At 50.2% G+C, this 20,576-nt stretch overlaps 1 protein-coding gene across 2 annotated transcripts in view; it reads left to right on the top strand.

The window, feature by feature from the left end:
* The window catches only part of SAP30BP (SAP30 binding protein), a gene marked incomplete at its 5' end in the record, with an annotated part of 34,425 nt that overhangs the window by 4,779 nt on the left and 9,070 nt on the right, over positions 1-20,576 (top strand). For both annotated transcript variants that reach the window (XM_079725744.1, XM_079725743.1), the window contains one exon: positions 15,970-16,012. In XM_079725744.1, the coding sequence (XP_079581870.1) occupies positions 15,970-16,012 (43 nt within the window). The remainder of the gene's footprint in view (positions 1-15,969; positions 16,013-20,576) is intronic.

The following is a 20,576-nucleotide window of genomic DNA, read 5'->3' as shown; positions in this document are numbered from 1 at the left end:
CGGGTAAACCACACAGAATGGTTTGTTTTGAAACAACTTAGTCATTTCTTCTTCTAGTTCCACCCCAGTAGCAGCTGAGAGTAATTTGCATATCCTTGACCCCATCGTGATGAAGGTTAAGGCTCACTCACACACACACACACACACACACACACACGCACGCCCACCACCCCCACTACCCCACCACCACCACCACCCTGCCCCCGCAGTGTTGGGTACTGTGTGCTGGGCACTAATACAAATATGCCTGTTGAGGAAGCATTCTTTGGGGGACAAACTTTTTTTTTTTCAAAGAAAAAGAGTAATTCCATCACTCTGGGCCTGGGGAATAGGGACCAAATTTTGTGTCTAAAAACTGCTTTAAAACCAGCTGAGGCCTTTAAGGTGTCCTAGTGGAATTTAAGAAAACTATCCCCAATTATAAGGTAAAGCAGGGGTATATCCAGAAATATAGCATGAGGTGTTCCAAATTTGAGCTGATTTTGTGATTGGCTAGAACTGTGCACAACCATTGAAATAAACCCAGGAAGAGCTGCGGATGATGCAGATAAGAAATTTTACCAAGAAAGAACGTTTAGGCACCAGTATGCAGGAGAAAAAAGAAATGTCCTACAAACCACAAATGCCAGCTCCTTCCTGTGCCTAGTGAGGAATGCAGGCTTCAGAACCTGGCCAAGCATTACTAGCAGGAGGGTAGACCCGTGGCCTGCATCAAGGACCGTCAAGCTCTGCTTGGGCTCACAGAAAGAAAATGGTCAGTAGTGTTAGTGTCCATCTTCTGTCTTGGTATTTGGGGTATTTGGGCCTTGGAGCCTGTGCATAAAATAAGCCTTGGGGGTCGCCAAGTCAGGGCTTCAGTTGTGGACAGAAAGGAGGATTTGTGGGACCTGGAGCCTTTATGTGTACAGCTGCCAGCCTTCGCCTGAAGCTGAAGCCTCCTGGGGAAGTTGGCTGGAGAGCAGGGTGCATGCCCTTAACTGTCACCCCTTCTGGAATACAGCAAATCCCCTGAGAATGACATGCCTGTACGAGAGAGGAAGAACAGCCAAAAAAGAGAGGGGGTAGGATGGGGAAGTTGGTTAATGTCTTTTTGTGTTCAGCCTCCCCTTTCTTGGTCCCACATGGAGGTTGACTGATGTGCGTTACTGTATTTCATTCAGTCGTTTGAATTTCCAATCTGTGAATTGAAAAGTCCTCAAGGAACAATTTCTCTTCCTGTTAGGGAGCCCTCAGAAATGAGAACACAAAATCCAGCCCTCAGAGTAACTTGATGTAGTTCTTTTGGGGGGTGAGCATAGAGGGGGTCAGATGGAGTTCTCCAGCTCAGACGTCCTCTGGTCCCCAGTAGCTAGCAGAGGCCCACCAGGGGGACAGAAAGACCAAGTCCTCGTGGCATCTCCAAGGACTAGAAACGGTGTCCCCAGCATGAGTTTTGTGTGCTCCCCATGCTTCGTCCTGGCCCTGACTTCCTCTCCTGCCTGAGCTGGTATCACACTGTCTTCGGGTTTCAGCCTCTGCCTCAAACCCTTCTCAAACCTCCCTCTATTCCGGAACTCTTCTGGCACATTTAAGTTTTATTTCAGTTGATATTTAACAATACTTTTGTATTCTAAGCCCTTAATTTTGCATATTTCTGCCTTCAGTATGTGAAGTTTCTAACAATAGGATATGTCACTGGAAGTGTCATTTATTTTGTTAGCAAATGAATTGATGTCATAACTCTGTTTTCACTAGATGGCACTCCTTCCTACTTTGGCTTTTTAAGATCTGCTTTTAATTTTTTACTATAGCGGGTCTCAAAACATTTTCGTTTCTTTACACAATTAAAAACTAGGATCCCAAAAAACTTTTGTTCATTTTGTTTTTATCTCTTGATGTTTTAAATATTTGTATATTTTAAAATAACAAACCTATTACATATTCACATAAATAATGTTTTTATGAGAAATTATCATTTCCAAAACAAAAGTTAGAACAAAAAATGGCATTGTTTTACCATTTTACAAGTCTCCTTAATGTCTAATGTCTAGGTGAATAGGCAGCTAGGTTCTCATAACTGCTTCTGTGTTCAGTCTATTGCAACATGTTATTTTGGTTGAAGAATTCGAAAAACTCTTGCTTCATACAGACAGGTCGTTGGAAAGAGGAGAGTTTTTTGGGTTTTTTTTTGCGGTACGCGGGCCTCTCACTGCTGTGACCTCTCCCGTTGCGGAGCACAGGCTCCGGACGCGCAGGCTCAGCGGCCATGGCTCACGGGCCCAGCTGCTCCGCGGCATGTGGGATCTTCCCGGACCGGGGCACGAACCCGTGTCCCCTGCATCGGCAGGTGGACTCTCAACCACTGCGCCACCAGGGAAGCCCAGGAGGAGAGTATTTTGGTAGCCCTTCAAGTACTTGTGGATGTTTGATGCTTCATCATAACTCAACAGGTGGTAGTTTCCTAAAGGTTAGTTGCAACAAGAATGTGAATCAATGAACTTTTTGGACTCTGCTTCACTTCAATCCACAGGTCTCTCACACTTTAAATGGCTCTTTTGCCCATACATGATATTACATCGTCAGACACTAGTGATTTGGACAATGTTGGCTCACCGAGTTATGAAGGTCTCCTAAATGTTGACACATTTTGTTCTGTAGTGTCCAAAAAAAATCTTACTTGTTAGTGACATTTCTGATCTCATCAGACAAGCCATTAAGTATCAGAAAGTTGTCATGCTCACAGTGGGAAGTACGTATTTTCCCAGATTCTAATTTTTGCTTGAGGACTTGAATTTTATCATTGCCAGTAAATACCATGAGAGTTTTCCCTGAAGTGACGGGCTTTGTTGTTAAGAAAATGCCTGCCAGCTATATAAGTCTGAATAACCATAGTTTGTCAGTTATTCTTTCAAGTAAAAGTGATATTCCATGAAGAAAACAGCTAGTTCAGCTTGTAACTCAGTTACACAAAATGTTAAAATGTACTCAGTGATGAAGATGAATCATTTTTACTGCTTCGTCAAGGATATTCTTAAGTGAAATTTGCTTTTTTTTTTTAAACCGAGAGTATGACTACTGCTAAATTTGGTGCCGCTGCCTTGATTTATTCTAAAGGGCCAAGAAGTTTACCCGTTGTTGCCCCTGTAAATGTAACACAGCGAAAGGGCAAATAATGTCTTAGTATTACACAAATAGTTTTGACCTTGCAGACCCCCCAGGGGTCCACAGATCAACTTCAAGAACTCCTGTTCTTCAAAAACAAAAATCTTGGGTTGGTAATATTAATTAACTATTTGATAGCTGCTTTCATTGCCCTGTACCTGTCCATTGTGCTGTTAGCCTTATGGGGTCTTGAGCCGTATTGGAGGCAGTAGAGCATCTGGAGAACGACGAGGCCGCATAATAAAACCTGCCTCGTTTGTTTTGTGAGGATTCACTGAGTAAATGTAACGAATACTTAGCTTACTGGCGTCTGGCCCGTCTGCATTCAGTGGCGTTAGTTGCGACGACCAGTGCCCCCTCAGCACGCTTCCCAGGCTGGTCATACATGTCGCCGGGCCTGTTTTGGAGTATTGGATTCTGCATTTTAACCCGGACTATGCTCCAAGGAGAGCAGAGGTGAGGAGACTTAAAGCCACGTCACGTGGGGAAAAGTTAAGGAGCTGGGAATGGGAAGACTGGGGAAGAGCTGGCAGTTCTGTCTGCTGTTTGCAGGTCTGGTGAGGGAAGGGCGGTGGCAGCCCCGTGTGGCACTCGAAGCAACGGGGAGATGTTCGCCTTCGCATAACGAAGAGCTGCCTTTCGTCTCTGGCCAGAAGTGAGTCGAGGTGCCACAGGCGGCAGTGAACTCTCTGTTTCTGGCCTTTTCAGGAACAAATGTCCTAAAAGAAATGTGAGGGTGGGGTTGGACTAAAACCCCCAGGGTGTTTCTTGGGAAAGGACTTGGCATTGTGGATAAGCAAAGTTGAGTATTCTCCAACTTTATCATCTCTTGACTTTAGGAAGTACAAATGTAGAGTACAAAGACTGGAAATTGCCCTTATTTTTTATCACTCTGATGTTTGGGTTTACCTATGAGTGCCAAGTCCCATATTTGGGAATTTGAGGACGAGATGAGAACTCCAGACCCCCCCCCCCGTAGGGAGCCTTTGGTCCTGATCCGTCAGCCCAGGGCGGCAGGGATCGGGCCCTGGGGTTGCTGAGTTTGCCCTAAACTAGGGAAAAGGAGCTGGAGGACGTGGCAGAGTGTCCCACAGGAAACAGTGCTTCAGCATTTCTATTCCACCGTATCTTGTTCTCTGACTTCAACTTTCTGATCTCTTCAGTAAGCAGCCTGACTCAGATGTGTCAGTTACTCAGCAGAAGGTGGCACTGCTGTCCTAGAAAAAGTCAGACTAGGAGTGGCAGTCGTCTGTCCAGCTCCTTACCACAGGGACAGGGGCCCGAAGGCTCAAGTGTTTCCTCCACCTGTTTGCCCTCGGCCTGTGAGCTTCCCTTTTCACCACTCTCCTTTGTCCTTGTTTTACCTCAGTTGCCCTAGAACTTTTCCCACTGTTTGTTTTTTTCCCCACTCCCACAGTTCCCGTGGATAAAGGTATTTCCACTCACTCACTGTCCCTGACACACTCTTCCTTTGCAAACAAACACGGGCACTGATGAGCTGGCACGGGCAAGCTGGAGCAGCCCATTGCCAAGCTAACTGGGAGGCCCGGCTTCCCGGTGCGGGGCGGGATGGCCGGCCCCCTGAGGCACTGTGGTCCAGGCTTTGACCCAGGGAAAGAATCCTCTCGGCCCAAGGAGCAAACATCTGTCAAAATAAAAGTGTCTCTGGGTCAAAGAGGTGACATTGGGTGGGGCAAAAGTTATGCCAGCATTTTTTAAAAGGCGTGTACAACCCCAGCTCAAAGAAAGCATTAAAAAAATCCTTCGAGCCCAAAAGTAGTGCAGAAATGTGGAGTTCACAACTCAGAGCCGGTCTAGTGGGTTTGGAGTCAGAAGACCTGGGTTGAGCGCTGGCTCGGCTGCCCTCCAGCTGTGGCCAACAGGCACATAACTTAAACTGTGCTCAGCTCCGCTGAAGTCAGGGCCGTGATACCCACTGTTCCAGGTGATTGTGGCAGTGATAGGAGAGAACGTGTAGGAACAAGTTTTTCTCAGCCTAAGATGCAGCTGTGAGCAGTACTCAGCCTTCTCACCCAAACACAGTCTGATTCTACGCCCTCATCCTGGAGGTCAGAAGTTGCCACAGTTTCTCAGTTCACGGCACCCTTGGTATCACAGGAAGTTTTCACAAAACTCCTAGGCCACAAGAAATGACCTAACAATACTGTTTATTAAGTAATTTGCTGCCTGCAGTCAGCATCCGTGTCCTCACAATTTAGTAGCCACTTGAAAAAAATAATACATAAATTAGTGTGGTATCTGACAGATGTCAAGTAATGCTGTTTCCCTTGAAATTTTTATATATCACGGGCACCTTTGGGGGGTGCCTGGGGGGCCTTGATGGAGAGCTTGGGAACTGCGCTGGTAGATAGTCTTAGAGTCCCAGAGCGGTGGGGCTTGGTGAAGTCCTCGCTCACCCTCCCCTGGAGGCCTGGCTCAGCGTGGTGAATGGGTCTCTGCCTTCGGTGACTGCACATACACACCTGAATTCCCTCAAGAAGGTCGAGTGTCTTCATCGCCATGTGTTGTTAATTGACTCAAAGTTTAGATGAAGGATCTGCCTCGGGAAGAACTGACTCGGTATTTCCCAAACTTCCTCTCCTCTCCAGCCCTTCCCCGTGCCCCCCACCCCCCCGCCCCGACCCAGCACTATCACTGATCTTTTAAAATGTCAGACTCAAAGATCTGGAGACCGAAAACAGCCCGAGGAGCTTGTTTCCACAACAGGAGTCTGTTGTTGACAACTGATTCTAGGAAGAACTTTCAGGAGCATGCCAGCCATTCTCATTGGCCGCGTAAGGGGAGAGGCTGCCAGCTTCCGCAGGATCCATGCAGAGCAAAATGTTTTCCGCTTTGGGCTTTGGGTGTGTTTGCTATACCTCCAGGACTCTGGAATCGGAAAAGGAGATGCTAAGCTTTTCACAGACAAGCAGCAAGGGTTCTAGTCGTCCTGAAGGCTACGTCAGAGGGCAGGTTGTGGGGTGCAGCAGAGGAACCAAGGCCCTTTCCAGCCAGTGGAGATGGGTCGTTGTGTGCCTTTGCTTGGTGAGCTTCTGGGGAACCCTCACTTGAGGAATGTTCTATTGAGAATTATTTTTCAGGATGGGACAGCAAAGGTTATCTTGTTAGAGCTTAAACTTCGACCTTTTCTTAGAGGTCTTTGACACGGAAAGGGTCATAAAGCACTTTTTCTAGTGGTTACCTTGTCAGGGTTTTGTTGTTTTTATATTGTGCATATTTTATTGTCAGACTATTAGAGAAGCAAGATTGAATATTTAAGAAAAGAAAAAAAATCACCTAATTCCATGATCCTAACAGTGCAGCCATTTTCATTCTTCCATCTTTTTAGGTTCACCTGTATAATAGCTTATATATTTTGTATCCAGTTTTGTTCTCATTTGTATTATAAACATCTTCAGTGTTGCTATAGTCTGGGTAATTATATAATAGCATGACACAAATGAAAAAATAACACTTCAGAATTAAGTGGTGGGTTATATCTCAATAAAACTGCTGTAGGAAAGATTTTTTTTGTAATTTTCTAAATACCTCCAAATGGGGAATGATGAAGAAAAGATTGAGATTCACCAGCTTTTGTTCTAGTAGTAATACCAGTCAGTAGCAACACACTTCACATCACTTCCCTTAGTTCTTCTCATATATTCAGCTAGCTAAAATAAAATCTAAAAACGGCACGTTATAGTAGCAAAATGTGAATATATTTTTGTAACTGTTATCGAATAAAGTGTTATGTAGGCAATTTCTTTCCAATGAGATTCCCTGATGGACAGGAAATGTGCCGTGCTCTTTACACAAGTCAAAAGAAAGAACTCATTCTTTAAAATTTGAGTTCTCATTGGAAGTCTGCAGGATTGTTCACCCAGTAAGTGAGGCTGGCTTAGTAGGATTCGGGTTTTGGTAGCATATTTTCTGTAAGCCCCCAGGAAATCTCTAGGCCAAGGACAGGGGTGGCAGCACCCACTGTGTATATGATTAAGTCCTCAGGACCTTGTCTTCCGTTCAAGTCAACTCAGACATTACTCACTGGGGCACCATGGATTCTTGAGCTCTTTCCCCTGATCGTTACAGTTAAAAGGTAATAGTTCTGGCCGTCTTCCCCTTAAGTCAAGGGTTTAACACCTGCTTTGCCTCTGATCTGCTATGGAGTCATTCCTGGAGAGGAATTTTACCTCCTTGGTCTTCGATGTTGGCTTCCCCAATGGTTGAACCAAGGGCTTCGAAGAAACTGACTATTCACAGCCTCCTGGTCTCAAGGGAGGAGGTGAGAAGTTGGGAAGTGGTATTTCTAGGCTTTGGAGTCAGGCTGGAGCTTGAATTCCAACATTGCCATTTATTGGGCAAGAAACTGCGTCATTGTATTTTGCTTCAGTTTGCTCGTCTGTAAAATGGAAATAATAAAATCTGCTTCATGGGGTTATTATGAGACTTGAATAATGTATGTTAGCTTTTACTGAGTTCTGTTTTGAGTATGAGAGGGAGAGTATATGCTTGGTCCCTCCATCTTGGTTTTATTTTCCTATCTGCCCCCCATGTTCTGCACCCCCCATACCCCATGATCCTTTGAGTGCTTATTAGAAAAAAAAAATGACAGCATGACTCACCTAGGACCAGAGAAGGAAATGGCCCTTGACCATTGCTGGTTTGTGAGCCATCCACTCTTTTTTTTTTTTTTTTTTTTTGAATTTTGAAAATACTATATATTTATTGTGATTGAGTTATATGTACATTTACAAAGAGATAACCAACCAGATTACAGGCTACAGAATCCTGGCAACAGCCCAGAAATCCCCTGGGAACAACTGAACATTCAGTGGAACATCTCGCCTGTGACTGCTAGACAGCCACTCAATTTAGTGCATATGTGTGTGCAAAATTTATGGAAAAAGCTGCACTCAGCCAATATGCAACAGATGGGCCATCCACTCTTAACTTCTGGCTATTGTAATTAGGCCTTTGAACTGTTGAAAATACCCAGGCCTATTTAACATTGGCATTTCCTTGCTCTCACCGCAGTGAATAGCCACGTGCCCTTCTTTAGGCCTGGTCTTCATTAAGGTGGGGGTTGCCCTTGCAGAGTGAGTGACATAGAATTTCCATACTGGGGAGAACCCACCCACCCCAGGCTGGGGTCTACAAGTCTGTCTGGGTGGTGATCTGATCTGAGCAGCAGACAGAAAGACAGAGACAGGGCAGGCTGTGGAAGTAGCTGTCTTGTCCAGATTGAAAGAAACCCAAGATAGGTCCTTTGTCTTGCCACCTTCTGAAGAAGGCCTGGCTATATCTGTAGCTAAACACCGCTGGGAGAAATGTTGTGATTGCTGGAAGTTGTGGTCTCCTGCAAAAGCAAGAAGGACCATTATTCTCCCTCTAACCCCTACTCTTGGCTGCACCGCAGCTGCCATCAGGGCCTTCTTGACTGCACTCGCTCCCAGTCAGCTGAAGCCCCAGAAGCCCCACCCCACCCCTGTGCGGTTCTCCATCCCAGGAGCCGCTACGTGCCCCGGTCCGCCTGCCCATCAGCCTTGCAAGCCCTGACAGACTTCCTTCCCTACGGAACTACATGCCACGGATTACTAACCAAGGTGTGGCTGGGGCCTTCCCCAGTGATGATTTATCTGTTTGAAATTTATGATGCAGAAGGCAAGCTGCCTGTCTTTAGGGATCCAGCACTTCTCACCTTCGTTCTGTGTTTCAATCCATGTCCCTTGAGATGCTACTGTGTGATTTCTGGATTTGACAGGATTTTACTCGTTTGTATTCTTAACATTGGGATACAATTGAAAACTAAATTTTCCCTAAGCAGTGCCTTAAAGATTCTGGCGTTCCCTCTGGCCCAGTAGATAGTTAATTCTCTTCCTACCAGTATGTACCGTGAGGACCAGTGTGCATGTCCACACTCCTGGCTTTCTGGCATCTCACTGCTTTTTGCCCCATGTTAATCTAACATTGCAGCTTGGCAGTTGACCCCCCAGGCAAGGTAATGCTTTCGTAATTGGGTGGCGCTGTTGAGGTGTGTCTCAGAAACTTCGCTTTGCTGTCCTCAGCCTCACAAAGCTGACTTCTTTGTCCTTGTCTGGCTCCAAGCTCTCCAACTCAAAGCATAGAGACACTGTTTTTGTGGAAAACCCTTAAGAAGAAAGTGCAGCCTGGCCTCACCACTGAGGACTTGACTCAAATCCTTGACGTGAGGTAACCTCTCTGCCCAGGCACAGCCCACCTGACACCCTGGGCGGGAGAGAGAGAAATGGAATGGCCCTCTCTAAGCATCTACAGCTTTCAAGAAACTCAGGGTCTTCAGGGGTCTTGAATCAAATCTGTGGTTACGCTCGTAATAGTCAGATAATAAAGTCTCCCCTTCAGAAGTGGCTCCAGCCAGAGCTTTGCCTTCACGTGAATTCTGGTTGGTTCCACGTGACAGAGCATCAGCGCCATGCTAAGCATGTGGGCATCACTGGAGACAGGATTTTCAGAGAGAGAGACTGTTCCTCTCCCCTTCCCCTCCTTTGCTTCAGTCTACAAGGCCAGCTCTAGACCTGGCTTAGTTTGTCTTGGCAGATGCCTGTTTAATGCTTTTCCTGTAGAAACCTCTCTGCTTGGGGAGCTGAGCCTTCCCGGCAATGAGCTGGGACTGAAGGCGAGTCCATCGCATCCAAAGTGGCCCCACCAACTTCCGCCCATTTTTGTGATAAGTTGAGTGTTTCCATCTGCAGGCAGGCAGCCTGCCGTGGCAGTGGCCCAATCCTGACCAACAGGATACAGCCGAAGGAAATGTGCTGGTGATGGGCTTTCTCCAGGGCTCTCCTGGGTGTGTGGGTAGAACAACCCACACCAGGCATTTGTGCCACGGGTGGGCTGTCCCCCACGCGGCACTGGGTTCAGTGACTTCCACTAAGTCTTGGGTTACTGCCACTCTCGATCCACGCCCCCAACAGTGTCTGTCAAACGACAGTAATTTTATTCTGGAGCTTGGAGGTATCTCAACAAAAGTTCCAGAATTGCTGCTTTCTTGGCAACCTGCAGTGACTCACATGTGCCTCAGAAAACCTCATTTGACCATCAGCTTGAAGCTTTCAGGAGGGCTTCCTAGGCACACCAGTGGCTTCTGAAGCAGCAGGGTTGTCTGCCCACAATTTCGTGAGCCTGTTATGAGAATTCAATGAGACCTTTCACTGAAGTGCTTAGCGTGATACCTAAGATTATTCTCCTAGACTGAATTTTGTTCATTCCACATGCCCAGTATTTGGCCCATTGCCTGGTACGTGATAAATGCTTGATAAGTTATTTGTGGAATAAATAAATGAACTATACGGTAATTCTTTTTTGTCTTAAGATTAGGAGCAACAAGGCAGATTTAAGGTTTTTTTTAAAATTCAGCATTGGTGCCTCCACATGCACACCTTCCTGCTTGTCCCATATCAACCTTTATTGCAGCTCTAGCCCCTTTATTTAGCTCCTCCACTGGCCTCCCTTTCTTTTTTTTTTTTTTTTTTTTGCGGTACGCAGGCCTCTCACTGTTGTGGCCTCTCCCATTGCGGAGCACAGGCTCCGGACGTGCAGACTCAGCGGCCATGGCTCACGGGCCCAGCCGCTCCGCGGCATGTGGGATCTTCCCGGACCGGGGCATGAACCCATGTCCCCTGCATCGGCAGGCGGACTCTCAACCACTGCGCCACCAGGGAAGCCCGACAATGGCCTCCCTTTGTTATATCGAGTCCACACATTGAAATTGAAATTAACTCTGGACTTGAACAGGTTTGGAGTCTGGGGGTTAATGCACTACAGGTGATGGTGGCTTTGAAACCCTAAACTGGACTGAAGAAAAACTGACCACTGGGCAGTTAACCGATTAGAAAGGAGAGAGAGAGGGAGAAAGTGTGTGTGTCTGTTTGTCTATCATCAGTGTTTGAGCACCTGTTGTGGGCAGGGCACTGACTATTGCAGGTGCTGGGAACACAGTGGTAAATAAGACAGTGAGAGCACAGAATAGGGCAGATGTCTCGGCTGGATGCGGGTGTGGTGGAGGAAAGCTTCCTTGAACCAAAGTCTTTAGTCTGAATGGGGCTTACTAGGCAGGAGTGGGGAGGGGGTGATCCAGGGAGCAGCTTTGCCAGGATCCAGGTTGGGGGAGGGTGCTGAAATGGCCGGCAGGGAGCCCCGGGCGCCTCAGGCCACAGTGAGGTTTCATTTTTAAGTGGGTACCCTGCTCATGAAGTGAGATGTCATTAGGGCGTTATAACTCCTGGGGCAGCCCCAGGTCTGAGAGGACAGAAGATTTGGGAGGCTTTGTTTTGCTAATCTGCCTCCCCAGCTGCCCCCTACTTTTAAGATCCAGGATTACATCATCCAACAGAAAACATAAGTCTGTAGCATTCTTTTCCCTGGAGCGGGGAGAGGCTACCCTTTGCCCTCTGTTTCTGCTTTCTCTGTGCCTAATGCTCCCAGAACTGGGGAGAAAAGGCGACATTGAGGTTTGGCAGAATCCAGCTGCCGGAAGCTACATTGCTTTGTCTCAAGTTGGACGCCGGACCTTTGAGTGCACTTGGTGGGGCTGGTTCCAGGAAGGGTTGATGAAGCATTGTTGGCTGTAAATAAACCTCCATTCTCCCCACCAGAAGCTGCTACTCCTCTGCTGAGTAAATCCTCCCAGCTCACATGGCAGCTTGTCCCGCTTCTTGGAGCCATATTGTTTTTCCTTCCTTCCTCTGCTCCAGTCATAGTTTTGCCGGTGGCCGGACTTTTATATTCTCTGCAGGGGGAACCACATTTCAGATTCTGTAATTCCTGAGGACAAGGCCCCTGCCATGGCCGTTAGATTCTTCCACATCTCAGCCACAGTTGATTAAGAAGTCGGCGGTGTTGGGTTCAGACCACAGTCCTCCAGGGACGACCCCCAGCCCGCAGCAGCCACTCGTGCCCTGGTCGGTGGGACTGAAGTGAAGCCCAGGGAGGTTGGAGGGGTGCAGAGAGTCTGAAGAAGAGGCCTCAGAGCTCTCTTTCCTCCCCTCCCTTTCCCGTCTTCTCACTAGGCTTCTTAGGAAGATGCGGATTTTGTTTTGCTTTGTTTTTCATTGTGTCTTAATTGGACTTGAACTAGAGAGCAGAAACCGTTTACCTGGTATTTTCTCCTAGGAACTGCTATGTGAGATGCTCTCCTAGGCAAGAAAAGCGCTCAGCCTGCTGTGTCTGAGGGGCGTGTGCTGTCACGTCCAGGTCTGGCCAGGTCTCTGGGCTGTGGGCTTCATGCCTCCGGGCTGACGCAGACATCCAGCTGTCTGGTAAATAGATCTCCAGGCTGAGTTCATTTCTTTGAAGAACTGAATATCCACCTGGAGGCCAGGGAGGGTGGATTCACGCAAGTCAGGGCAGGTGTCCTGTGTGCCTTCGGAAACACCGCTTTGGGGGAAGAAAGGGAACAGTGGGTTCTTGTTGCTTTTTACTTGTATCTGCTTTGCTGCTCCCTTTCTGCCTCTTTAAGGACATACTGAGACTCTCTATAACAGGTTTTGTAAAACCAGTTTCTTGAACTACTGGCAGTTTAATGGTGTGAACCTTCCATCTCCTTAGCTCTGTCCTTTTAAATACTTCATCCGTTGTTTTTTCTGACACCATGGCTGGCTTCCGAAATAACTATCGTGGGGAACATTGTTCATTTTTGTGCTGAATTCCTGGTATCCGAGGCGTGACTGTCTCTCTGGGTCTTTGTCTTGAATGTGGACCCCCCTCTCCTCCCCGCAAGCCTGCTTTCATTGGATGAAACTTGCCTCAATGGACAGTTGAGCATAAATGGTTCTAAAAAGCATCTTTGGGGTATTGGACCCCTGTCTTCAGGGGTCTCACTGGGCACCCCGACTCTCCTTCCTTGCTGGGGTTTCTTCAGCATCACTTGAAGTCCTGCACCCACCTCCATTCCAAGAGCATGTGTGATGCTGTGGCTCAGGCCCTTTGTTGTGGGGCAGAGCCAAGCCCTTCTTCTCAGGGTCAGGGCAGGGGGTCGGGGGGTTAGGCTGCTTTAGGATCCGGAAGTACCGTGTCGTCGGCTTTCTTCTTCCGGGCACCTTGGTACCACACCACGTGCCCAGGAGCTCAGCAGGCCCACAACCAGCTTGTTCACATCAGAGGGCAGAGGAATTCCATTCTAAAGCGTAACAAGATGTGGCCACCAGGAGTCACAGAGTCCCATTGTTTGATTCTCCAGGGCCTTAGGAGTCACACGGGTACATGTGACACGAATGGGGGATCTGAACAATGACAGATTCCAAAGTCTTTCCAGGAGACCTTTGTGCAGAATTGTAGGGCTTCCAGTCTGTGGAGACTCATTTATATGTTTAGCTTTCAGGAGAATCTTCTCACAGTTGGGTCCATGGTCCATTGGTCGATACTTTGCTTGGGGATAGTGTGGAGCTTGATTCGCTGCTGGGAAGGTGGGGGTGGGACTTCTCTCTGTGATTGCTGGGTTTGGGATTGAATAAGAGGCCATAGCTCCAGGGGACTTGGGGTGCACTCTGGGCACTACCCGGCCCCTTCTGTCCGTGTGTGTGTGTGTGTGCGCGCGCGCGCGCACCCTGTGAGGGCAGTAAACCAGAGACTAGACTAGTTGGCAGATTGAAACCAACTACCCAGTTAATTTTTTTGTTTTGTGGCATGTGTAGAAAGATAAACTTGGGGGGAAATGAGGAGCCAAGCCAGAAAAGGAAAGACTGAAAGAAGTGGAGAGAACTTCCTGTTTGTGACTTTGCCCGATCATTTCTTTTTCTCCCAGAGACGTGACTAAACAGACCTCAGCTAAGCCAGGCCAGGGGCTTGTGAGACGCAGGAATACCCACCTCTCCCCACCCCTCCCCCTCCCTTCGCTGGGGCACAGGAGAGCCCCAGGGAGCCTCACACCCTTTCATCTCTCCGAGGAGCCCCTGGTGTGAACAAGTACTTTCCCCTTTGAAGAGAAGCTGCCTGTTTGGCAACTAACTTCCTGTGCCTCTGGAGCAGACGCGGCTGAATTCCCACGTGGATATCTTGCCTCTTTCTTCGCTGCTCTCCATTTTGGCCACGAAAGGGGCTGGGGCAGTGCTTTGGGAAAGAGCTCTAGGGGGCCTTTGAAGAATTAATGGGTCAGTCCTGTACGACCAGCCAAATGGCCCAGGAGGGGAGGAAGGAGGTACCCAACTGATGCTTTCCCACAATTAGCACCCAGAAAGCTGTCCCCTAGAGGGGACATGTAAGGAACTTTTACAGTCCAACGTTTTGTTACTGCCCTGCTCTTTAACATTGGTTCTTCCAGAGTCACAGCTACAAAGGGACGGTTGTGGGACCCGTGGAGACCGGCTCTCTCTGGAGAGCAGCTGATGGATAACCAGCCTGAATTTGGCACGGCAGCCCTTGGGTGCGCCTCCGCTTTGCCCACCTGATCAGCAGGGGGCGGGTGGCTGGAGGAGACGTTTGCTAAGCAGCCTGGCCTGGGCATTATGCCTGTCCAGGTCGAATGAATAACTGCAGTGTGCCGAAGAATGAGGGGGTTTTGACCTGTCCCAGAGCCAGGAGGGACTTTTTGGAGAAGGGGGCTAAGAACTGCTGCTCTGGTCTTGGTGTGGAGCCTGGGGTGGGGGTGGCGTCTTCCTGCCCCTTCCCTTCTGAGACGTCACCTCAGTGTAACGTTGCTTCGTGTCAGCGGAGCGCACAGAGCTCCACGGCCGTTTCCATGTGCCCATCGGGTCCAGAGTTTTTACTGTCTTATCTCCTCCCTCACCAGCCAGAGGCGGGGGGGCGGGGGGGGCGTGAGATCCAACAATCTCACGAGCACAGCTTCTGCCACTGTGATCATTACCGTCTTATGGCACTTGAGACCCCTGACCTAACTGTGTTTGAGGGGCTCGGTTTCCCCAGAAATGGGGAAAACAGGTACATTCCTGCCACTGTGCATTTGGGGCAGAAAGGCCTTCCTCCCCAAGGTGCCCAGGTGTGTGACCACAGCTGGGATGGTGCCTTCTTCGGGCTGATTTGGTTTAGATGAAGCATTTGCTCTGAGCAGTGAAATCCAGAGCAAGTCCAGAGCAGTCCAATGAGAAACCTCTGCTCCTAGGGCTCTGCACGCCGCCAGAACTGAAGGATGTGTGGGAGTGGGTGCTGGGGACGGGTTTGCAGGAAGGGTCAGAGAAAGCTTTTCTTTGGCCAGGCTGTGAGCCAACGTAAGGAGAGCTGACAGGTGGGCCAGCAAGAGCCAGAGCGAGGCTGCCTCCAAGCCAGGCCTTCTTGGGGCCAGTGCCGTGACTTGTTGAAGGCCCGCTGCCTGCCTGCCCCCGGGTTCCATGAGCTGCCCCCTTGCGATAAAGCCTCTCTTTGCTGAAACTGAGAGTACGAAAAATCTCTTGGGAGCAGTCTTTTGCGTTTTGGTCTTGCGATTCGCGTGTTGTAAAGTAGCCACCTCTTGCTTCCTGGGCACCAGCTGGAGGCGCTGGTGTTCTGGGGCGGCTGGCCGGGCCCGGGGAGGGCAGCGAGCAGGGTCCAGGTGGTCAGCTGTCGCATGGCTGGTGTTTGCTCTCCTCAGCGTTAGGGGTACTGGTCACTGCTGGAGGCCGTGGAGGAGAGACTGAAGCAGGTGTCTGGAGCATCCCTGCTGCTCTGATGAAGGAAGAAGGGGTATTCGGAGGTGCAGGGGTCCCAGGATCCCCCAAAGTGTCCGCTCACTCTCGGGGCTCTTTACGGTGCTTTCACCTTTTCTCCTTCCTTAAAACTCCTGAGTGGTGTCAGTGAGGAGAGTGACTGCGGGTCAGGAGGCCCGGGCTTACTCCCTGTGTTTCTGTTGTTCTGTTGCAGGATAACCCAGACGTAGAAAAGCGAGACCCCCAGGAATTAGTTGGTGAGTATCCTGGTGGGGGTGGGGTGGGGAGCCTCACCCAGAGCCAACTGGCTTCCAGCCACGCAGGCGGCTTCTCTCTGCTTCGGCCAAGGCAGCTGCTCTGCCGCTCTCACAGGGCCTTTGGCATTTTCTAAGACGTCTGGATAAGGCACCCAGGGAACAATTCTTCTTTGACAGTCAGATTCATGGTGCGTTTCACTGCGCTTTGGTCAGTGGCCAGCGTTGTCAAGAGGGATTCAGGGCCCCCTTCAGCTGGGAGCTCGTTCCCCTCGTGCCCTGCGTCCGTCCTCCGGCCTTGTACCCCCACAGCCCCCTCTGCTGGCATATTCACGGGCTCAAGGAGCAAACATGTGGCCTCTGCTGGCACCCTGCTCTGTCCCCAGGAGGGAACACGCCTCACAGCCCTGGGGTCTGGGGCCCTTTGTGTGACTGGCCAGGGCGGTTACAGTTCTGGAAAATGACACACGTGTCATCCCAGTTCCGTGTTAACCTCAGCCTCTTAATCCTTTTAGGAAGCCTCTCGGCTCCTTCAGTTTGGCCGCGGACTTTGCGAGGGCTCTCCCAGCGCCTGGCCCGGCCTCACGGCGGGGGGATTGGCCCTCCCTCCCTGTGGCGACTGTGCCCGTCTCTCTCTGTCTCTCTCCGCCTGCTCCACTTGTCTTCACAAAGCGGGTTCCTGCTTCTCAGGCGGCCTGCAGAGCCCGCTTCTCTGCTTCCAGACAGAGCCTTTGAGACGTGCTTACTCTGCCCTGGGAAGCCCCGGACTCCGCCTGGAAATGCTGCTTCCTGCAGCCCCTCCAACCTGACCTTTCTCCGGATAGGATCCCTTCACCGGTGATGGGAGATAGGGACCCATTCTGGTTTTCCGGACTGAAAGAACTGAAAATTGTTCATTATATTTGTCTTCTGAGGAAGGACTGGGTAGCAGCGTGACCACACTGAGCAACCCACGTGCTCAGTGGGATCCTGCCTTTATCCCCGAGCTTTCTGATGAGTGGGGTATGAGTCTTTCCTACCCCATAAAAACCCAAAATTTCCTAAAACCTTAGAGTTTGCTCTTGCAAAATGATGCTGTAGGGGTGGCCCAGTCGGCTTCATGGGCAGAGAGAACAGAGCACAGCCTCACCAGGCAGCCCGTGGCCTTCCCCGAGTGGGTGATGGACTGGAGCCTCGGCCTCCTCTCGCCTCCGGTCCCTGCTGTTCACCCCCAGGACGCTGGGGGTGGGGGCGTGGGGTCAGAGGCGCCTGCCCAGGAGCCCAGCAAGGCAGCGCCCTCCACTCCTGCTGGCAGCGCTTGGTGAGCGGTGGAATGCGTGTGGGCACCAGCCATGTCAGCCCGACTTCTTCCACAACCAGCTTTCACTTTTCCTCTCCTTGTCACTTTTTGAAAGTAGCTTTGTTGAGGGGTAACTTGCATAGAGTAAGATTCGTCAGCTTTTAGTGTTAACTCCCACCACAGCCGTGACGTAGAACATTTCCGTGACTCCAGAGTGTTCCCCTGTAGCCCGCCCCTTGCAGACATTTCCTCCCTCAGCCTCAGGCGAGCAGTGATCTACTTGCTTCACTGTAGTTTTGTCTTTTTTAGGATTTCTTATAAATCAGGATTTGTTGGCCTCGGCACGATTGACATTTCGGGCTGGATAATTCTTTGCAGTGGGGGCCTGGCCTGTGCACTGTACAGTGTTTTAGCAGCATCCCTGGTCTCTGCCCACTAGGTGCCAATCGCAACCCCCTCGTCCTGCCAGATAGGACAACGAAAAATGTTTCCAGACACTGCCAGATGTTGCCTTGGGGGGCAGAACTGCCCCGGTTGAGAACCATTGATACAAATGGAATCACAGTTTGTTGAGGGTTTTTCTGTTGCTTTTTTGTTTGTTTGCTTGTTTTTTCGTCTAGTTTCTTAAACTTCCCATAGTGTTTTGTTTGTTTTTTTTTAAATAAAGTTCTTAGACTTTTTTTTTAAAAGAACCTCACATTACCTTTTATTTATTTATTTATTTATTTATTTATTTATTTTTGGCTGTGTTTTGGGTCTTCATTTCTGTGCGAGGGCTTTCTCCAGTTGCGGCGAGCGGGGGCCACTCTTCATCGTGGTGCCTGGGCCTCTCACTGTCGCGGCCTCCCGTTGCAGAGCACAGGCTCCAGACGCGCAGGCTCAGTAGTTGTGGCTCACGGGCCCAGTTGCTCCGCAGCATGTGGGATCCTCCCAGACCAGGGCTCGAACCCGTGTCCCCTGCACTGGCAGGCAGACTCCCAACCACTGCACCACCAGGGAGGCTCTCGGCTCCTTTTTTTTTTTCCCAGCTCCTTTTATTCATGCCTCTGGATGTAGGACTTGGGTTGCTCTGCTGGTGTGGGCAGCGTTTTCATATGTATAGACAGCCCCAGGTTTAATGGAGCAAAGGAAAGCAGAGAAGCTGGCCCAGAGCTCCCCAGCGCTGTAGCTGCCTGACAGAGCTGAGCGTGGGCGTCCTGCCATCCCCTCCAGTTGCCCCACCGGTGCCCCGTGGGTGGGCCTGGAACAGTGGCCCTGGGTGGTAAGCCAGTTGGGTCTCTAGTGAGCCAGAGAGACACTCCACTGCCTCCTGCTTCCAGCCCCACAACACCTGCCAGGCATCCCTTTACTCCTGCCATTACAGAAGCCCAGCTGACTAGCTGCTCCTTTGCAGATTTATACCTGGCAACTATGGATACCGGCACTGTTTTGGGACTTGGGCACGCACCTGGGGTGAATCATGCTGACGGCAGGCTTCTCAGATCCTGAGTATGGCTGCCTGCCTAGAACACCCCAAGCAGACCTGGAGCAGCCACAGACACGAGCTGCCCCCATGTGCCTGGATACACATCTCAATGTGTTTCCAGGGAAAATGGTTTGAGGCTGGCTGCTCAATAGCCATATATGTGGGTCTGATGTCTTCTGCTTTCGATTCATTTCGAGACTTAGGGAAGACAGAATCACAGAAAGATTGCTCCTGAAATCTGTGAGGTAAACTTTTATCGAGTTTCCTGAATGTATCCCTTCATTTGCCAGCTACTCCCGAGGAATTTTCTCATTCCTAGCCCAGTTCCAAGCCCACGAGCTCAGGAGGGGCTCTCCCTCTCCCTGTCACACTGTATACTATTTGAGCCCAAGTGTGGCTGGGTTGCTAATGGCAGCAGTGCCACACCCTGTTTTTCCAAAAGGCTTTCCTGGCAAATGCCAGAGGGCACTCTTTATCTCTCTGTCACATGCACACATACACTCTCCACCCCAGGGAAGCCTTAACCCTCTTTGCCGTGGGCCCAAAGCCTGCCCCAGCCCTCCCTGCTTTTGTTGCTGATGCTTATGAAATGCGAGAACCAGCACACCCCAGCACACCCCAGCTGATTCCACTCTCAGCTGGCCTCTGCAGCCTGCTTGAGCCTCAGGCTTAGACCTCCTGCCTCTCCCAGAGCTGGGAGGAAGGAGGAAGTCAGGATGAGATTGAACTCCTGCCAGATCTGGGTGTCCCTTGCTTCAGGAGACAGGAGACAGAAGGAGGGTGCTGGGCAAAGAGCAGCACATGGTTCTGTGGTGAAAACTGCTCCCGGGCTGCACTGGTGTGTCAGTCCACAGCAGGATATGTCACCCAGTCTCTGTCCTCTTCCCTTCACCCAAAATGGCAGATCTAGTGCTCTCTTCCCTGGGGCAGGTCCAGTGAGAATCCACCGACAGTGAGAATCGGCACATGTGTCCAGGTTAGGAGACTGTCCCTGGGCTTGGGCCCCAGCCTCCGTGTTTACAGTGTGTGCAGGCTCCTTTGGCAGCAGCTGAGACTAGTGAAGCTCGAAGCAGAAATCAAAGCACCTTATCTACTAAGAAAATAATAACCCAGCCTTGGGAGAGAAGGGGAAGACTCGCTAGGCCATCCCCAGGCAGTCCAGGCAGCCACTTGGGGCTAAGAAGTCTCGCCTGGGGCCAGGCACACGGTGGGTACCCAGTAAGTACTTGCCGGGTGTCACTGGTGCTGGATTGTGCATTCTTTGCCTTCATCCTGCCCCACCCCGCTCCGCCTGCTGTTTGCTCACTGTATAGTCCTTTTCATGAGAGAACGTTTTAAAAGCACATACAGAATCTTACAACAAAGAGCGCATTGTCTGAGTGATCCAGAGCACGACTCTGCAGTCGCAAGGGTGGCCAGAGGCAGCACGGAGGGGAGTGGAGAGAGAGAAGCTTGGGTGGGCAGGGGCAGATCTCCAAGGGAATCGCCCCCTGGGAGTTGTGGTTCTTCACTTCAGAATCAGACCTTTTGTTCCCAAGAACGAAGTGGACCAGGAGCGGGTTGATTGGTTTACTATTAAAGGGCCGTGGACTACCCAGGTGGCGCAGTGGTTAAGAATCTGCCTGCCAGTGCAGCGGACACAGGTTCGAGCCCTGGTCCAGGAAGATTCCCCATGCCACAGAGCAGCTAAGCCTGTGCGCCACAACTACTGAGCCCGTGCGCCTAGAGCCCGAGCTCCGCAACAAGAGAAGCCACCACAGTGAGAAGCCTGCGCACCGGGACGAAGAGTAGCCGCTGCTCGCCACAACTAGAGAAAGCCCGCG

This window comes from Hyperoodon ampullatus (genome assembly GCF_949752795.1).
Source record: "Hyperoodon ampullatus genome assembly, chromosome: 19".
Lineage (NCBI taxonomy): Eukaryota > Metazoa > Chordata > Mammalia > Artiodactyla > Ziphiidae > Hyperoodon > Hyperoodon ampullatus.
Note: the sequence above shows the minus strand (reverse complement) of the source record. Positions and strands in the feature narration are given on the sequence as shown.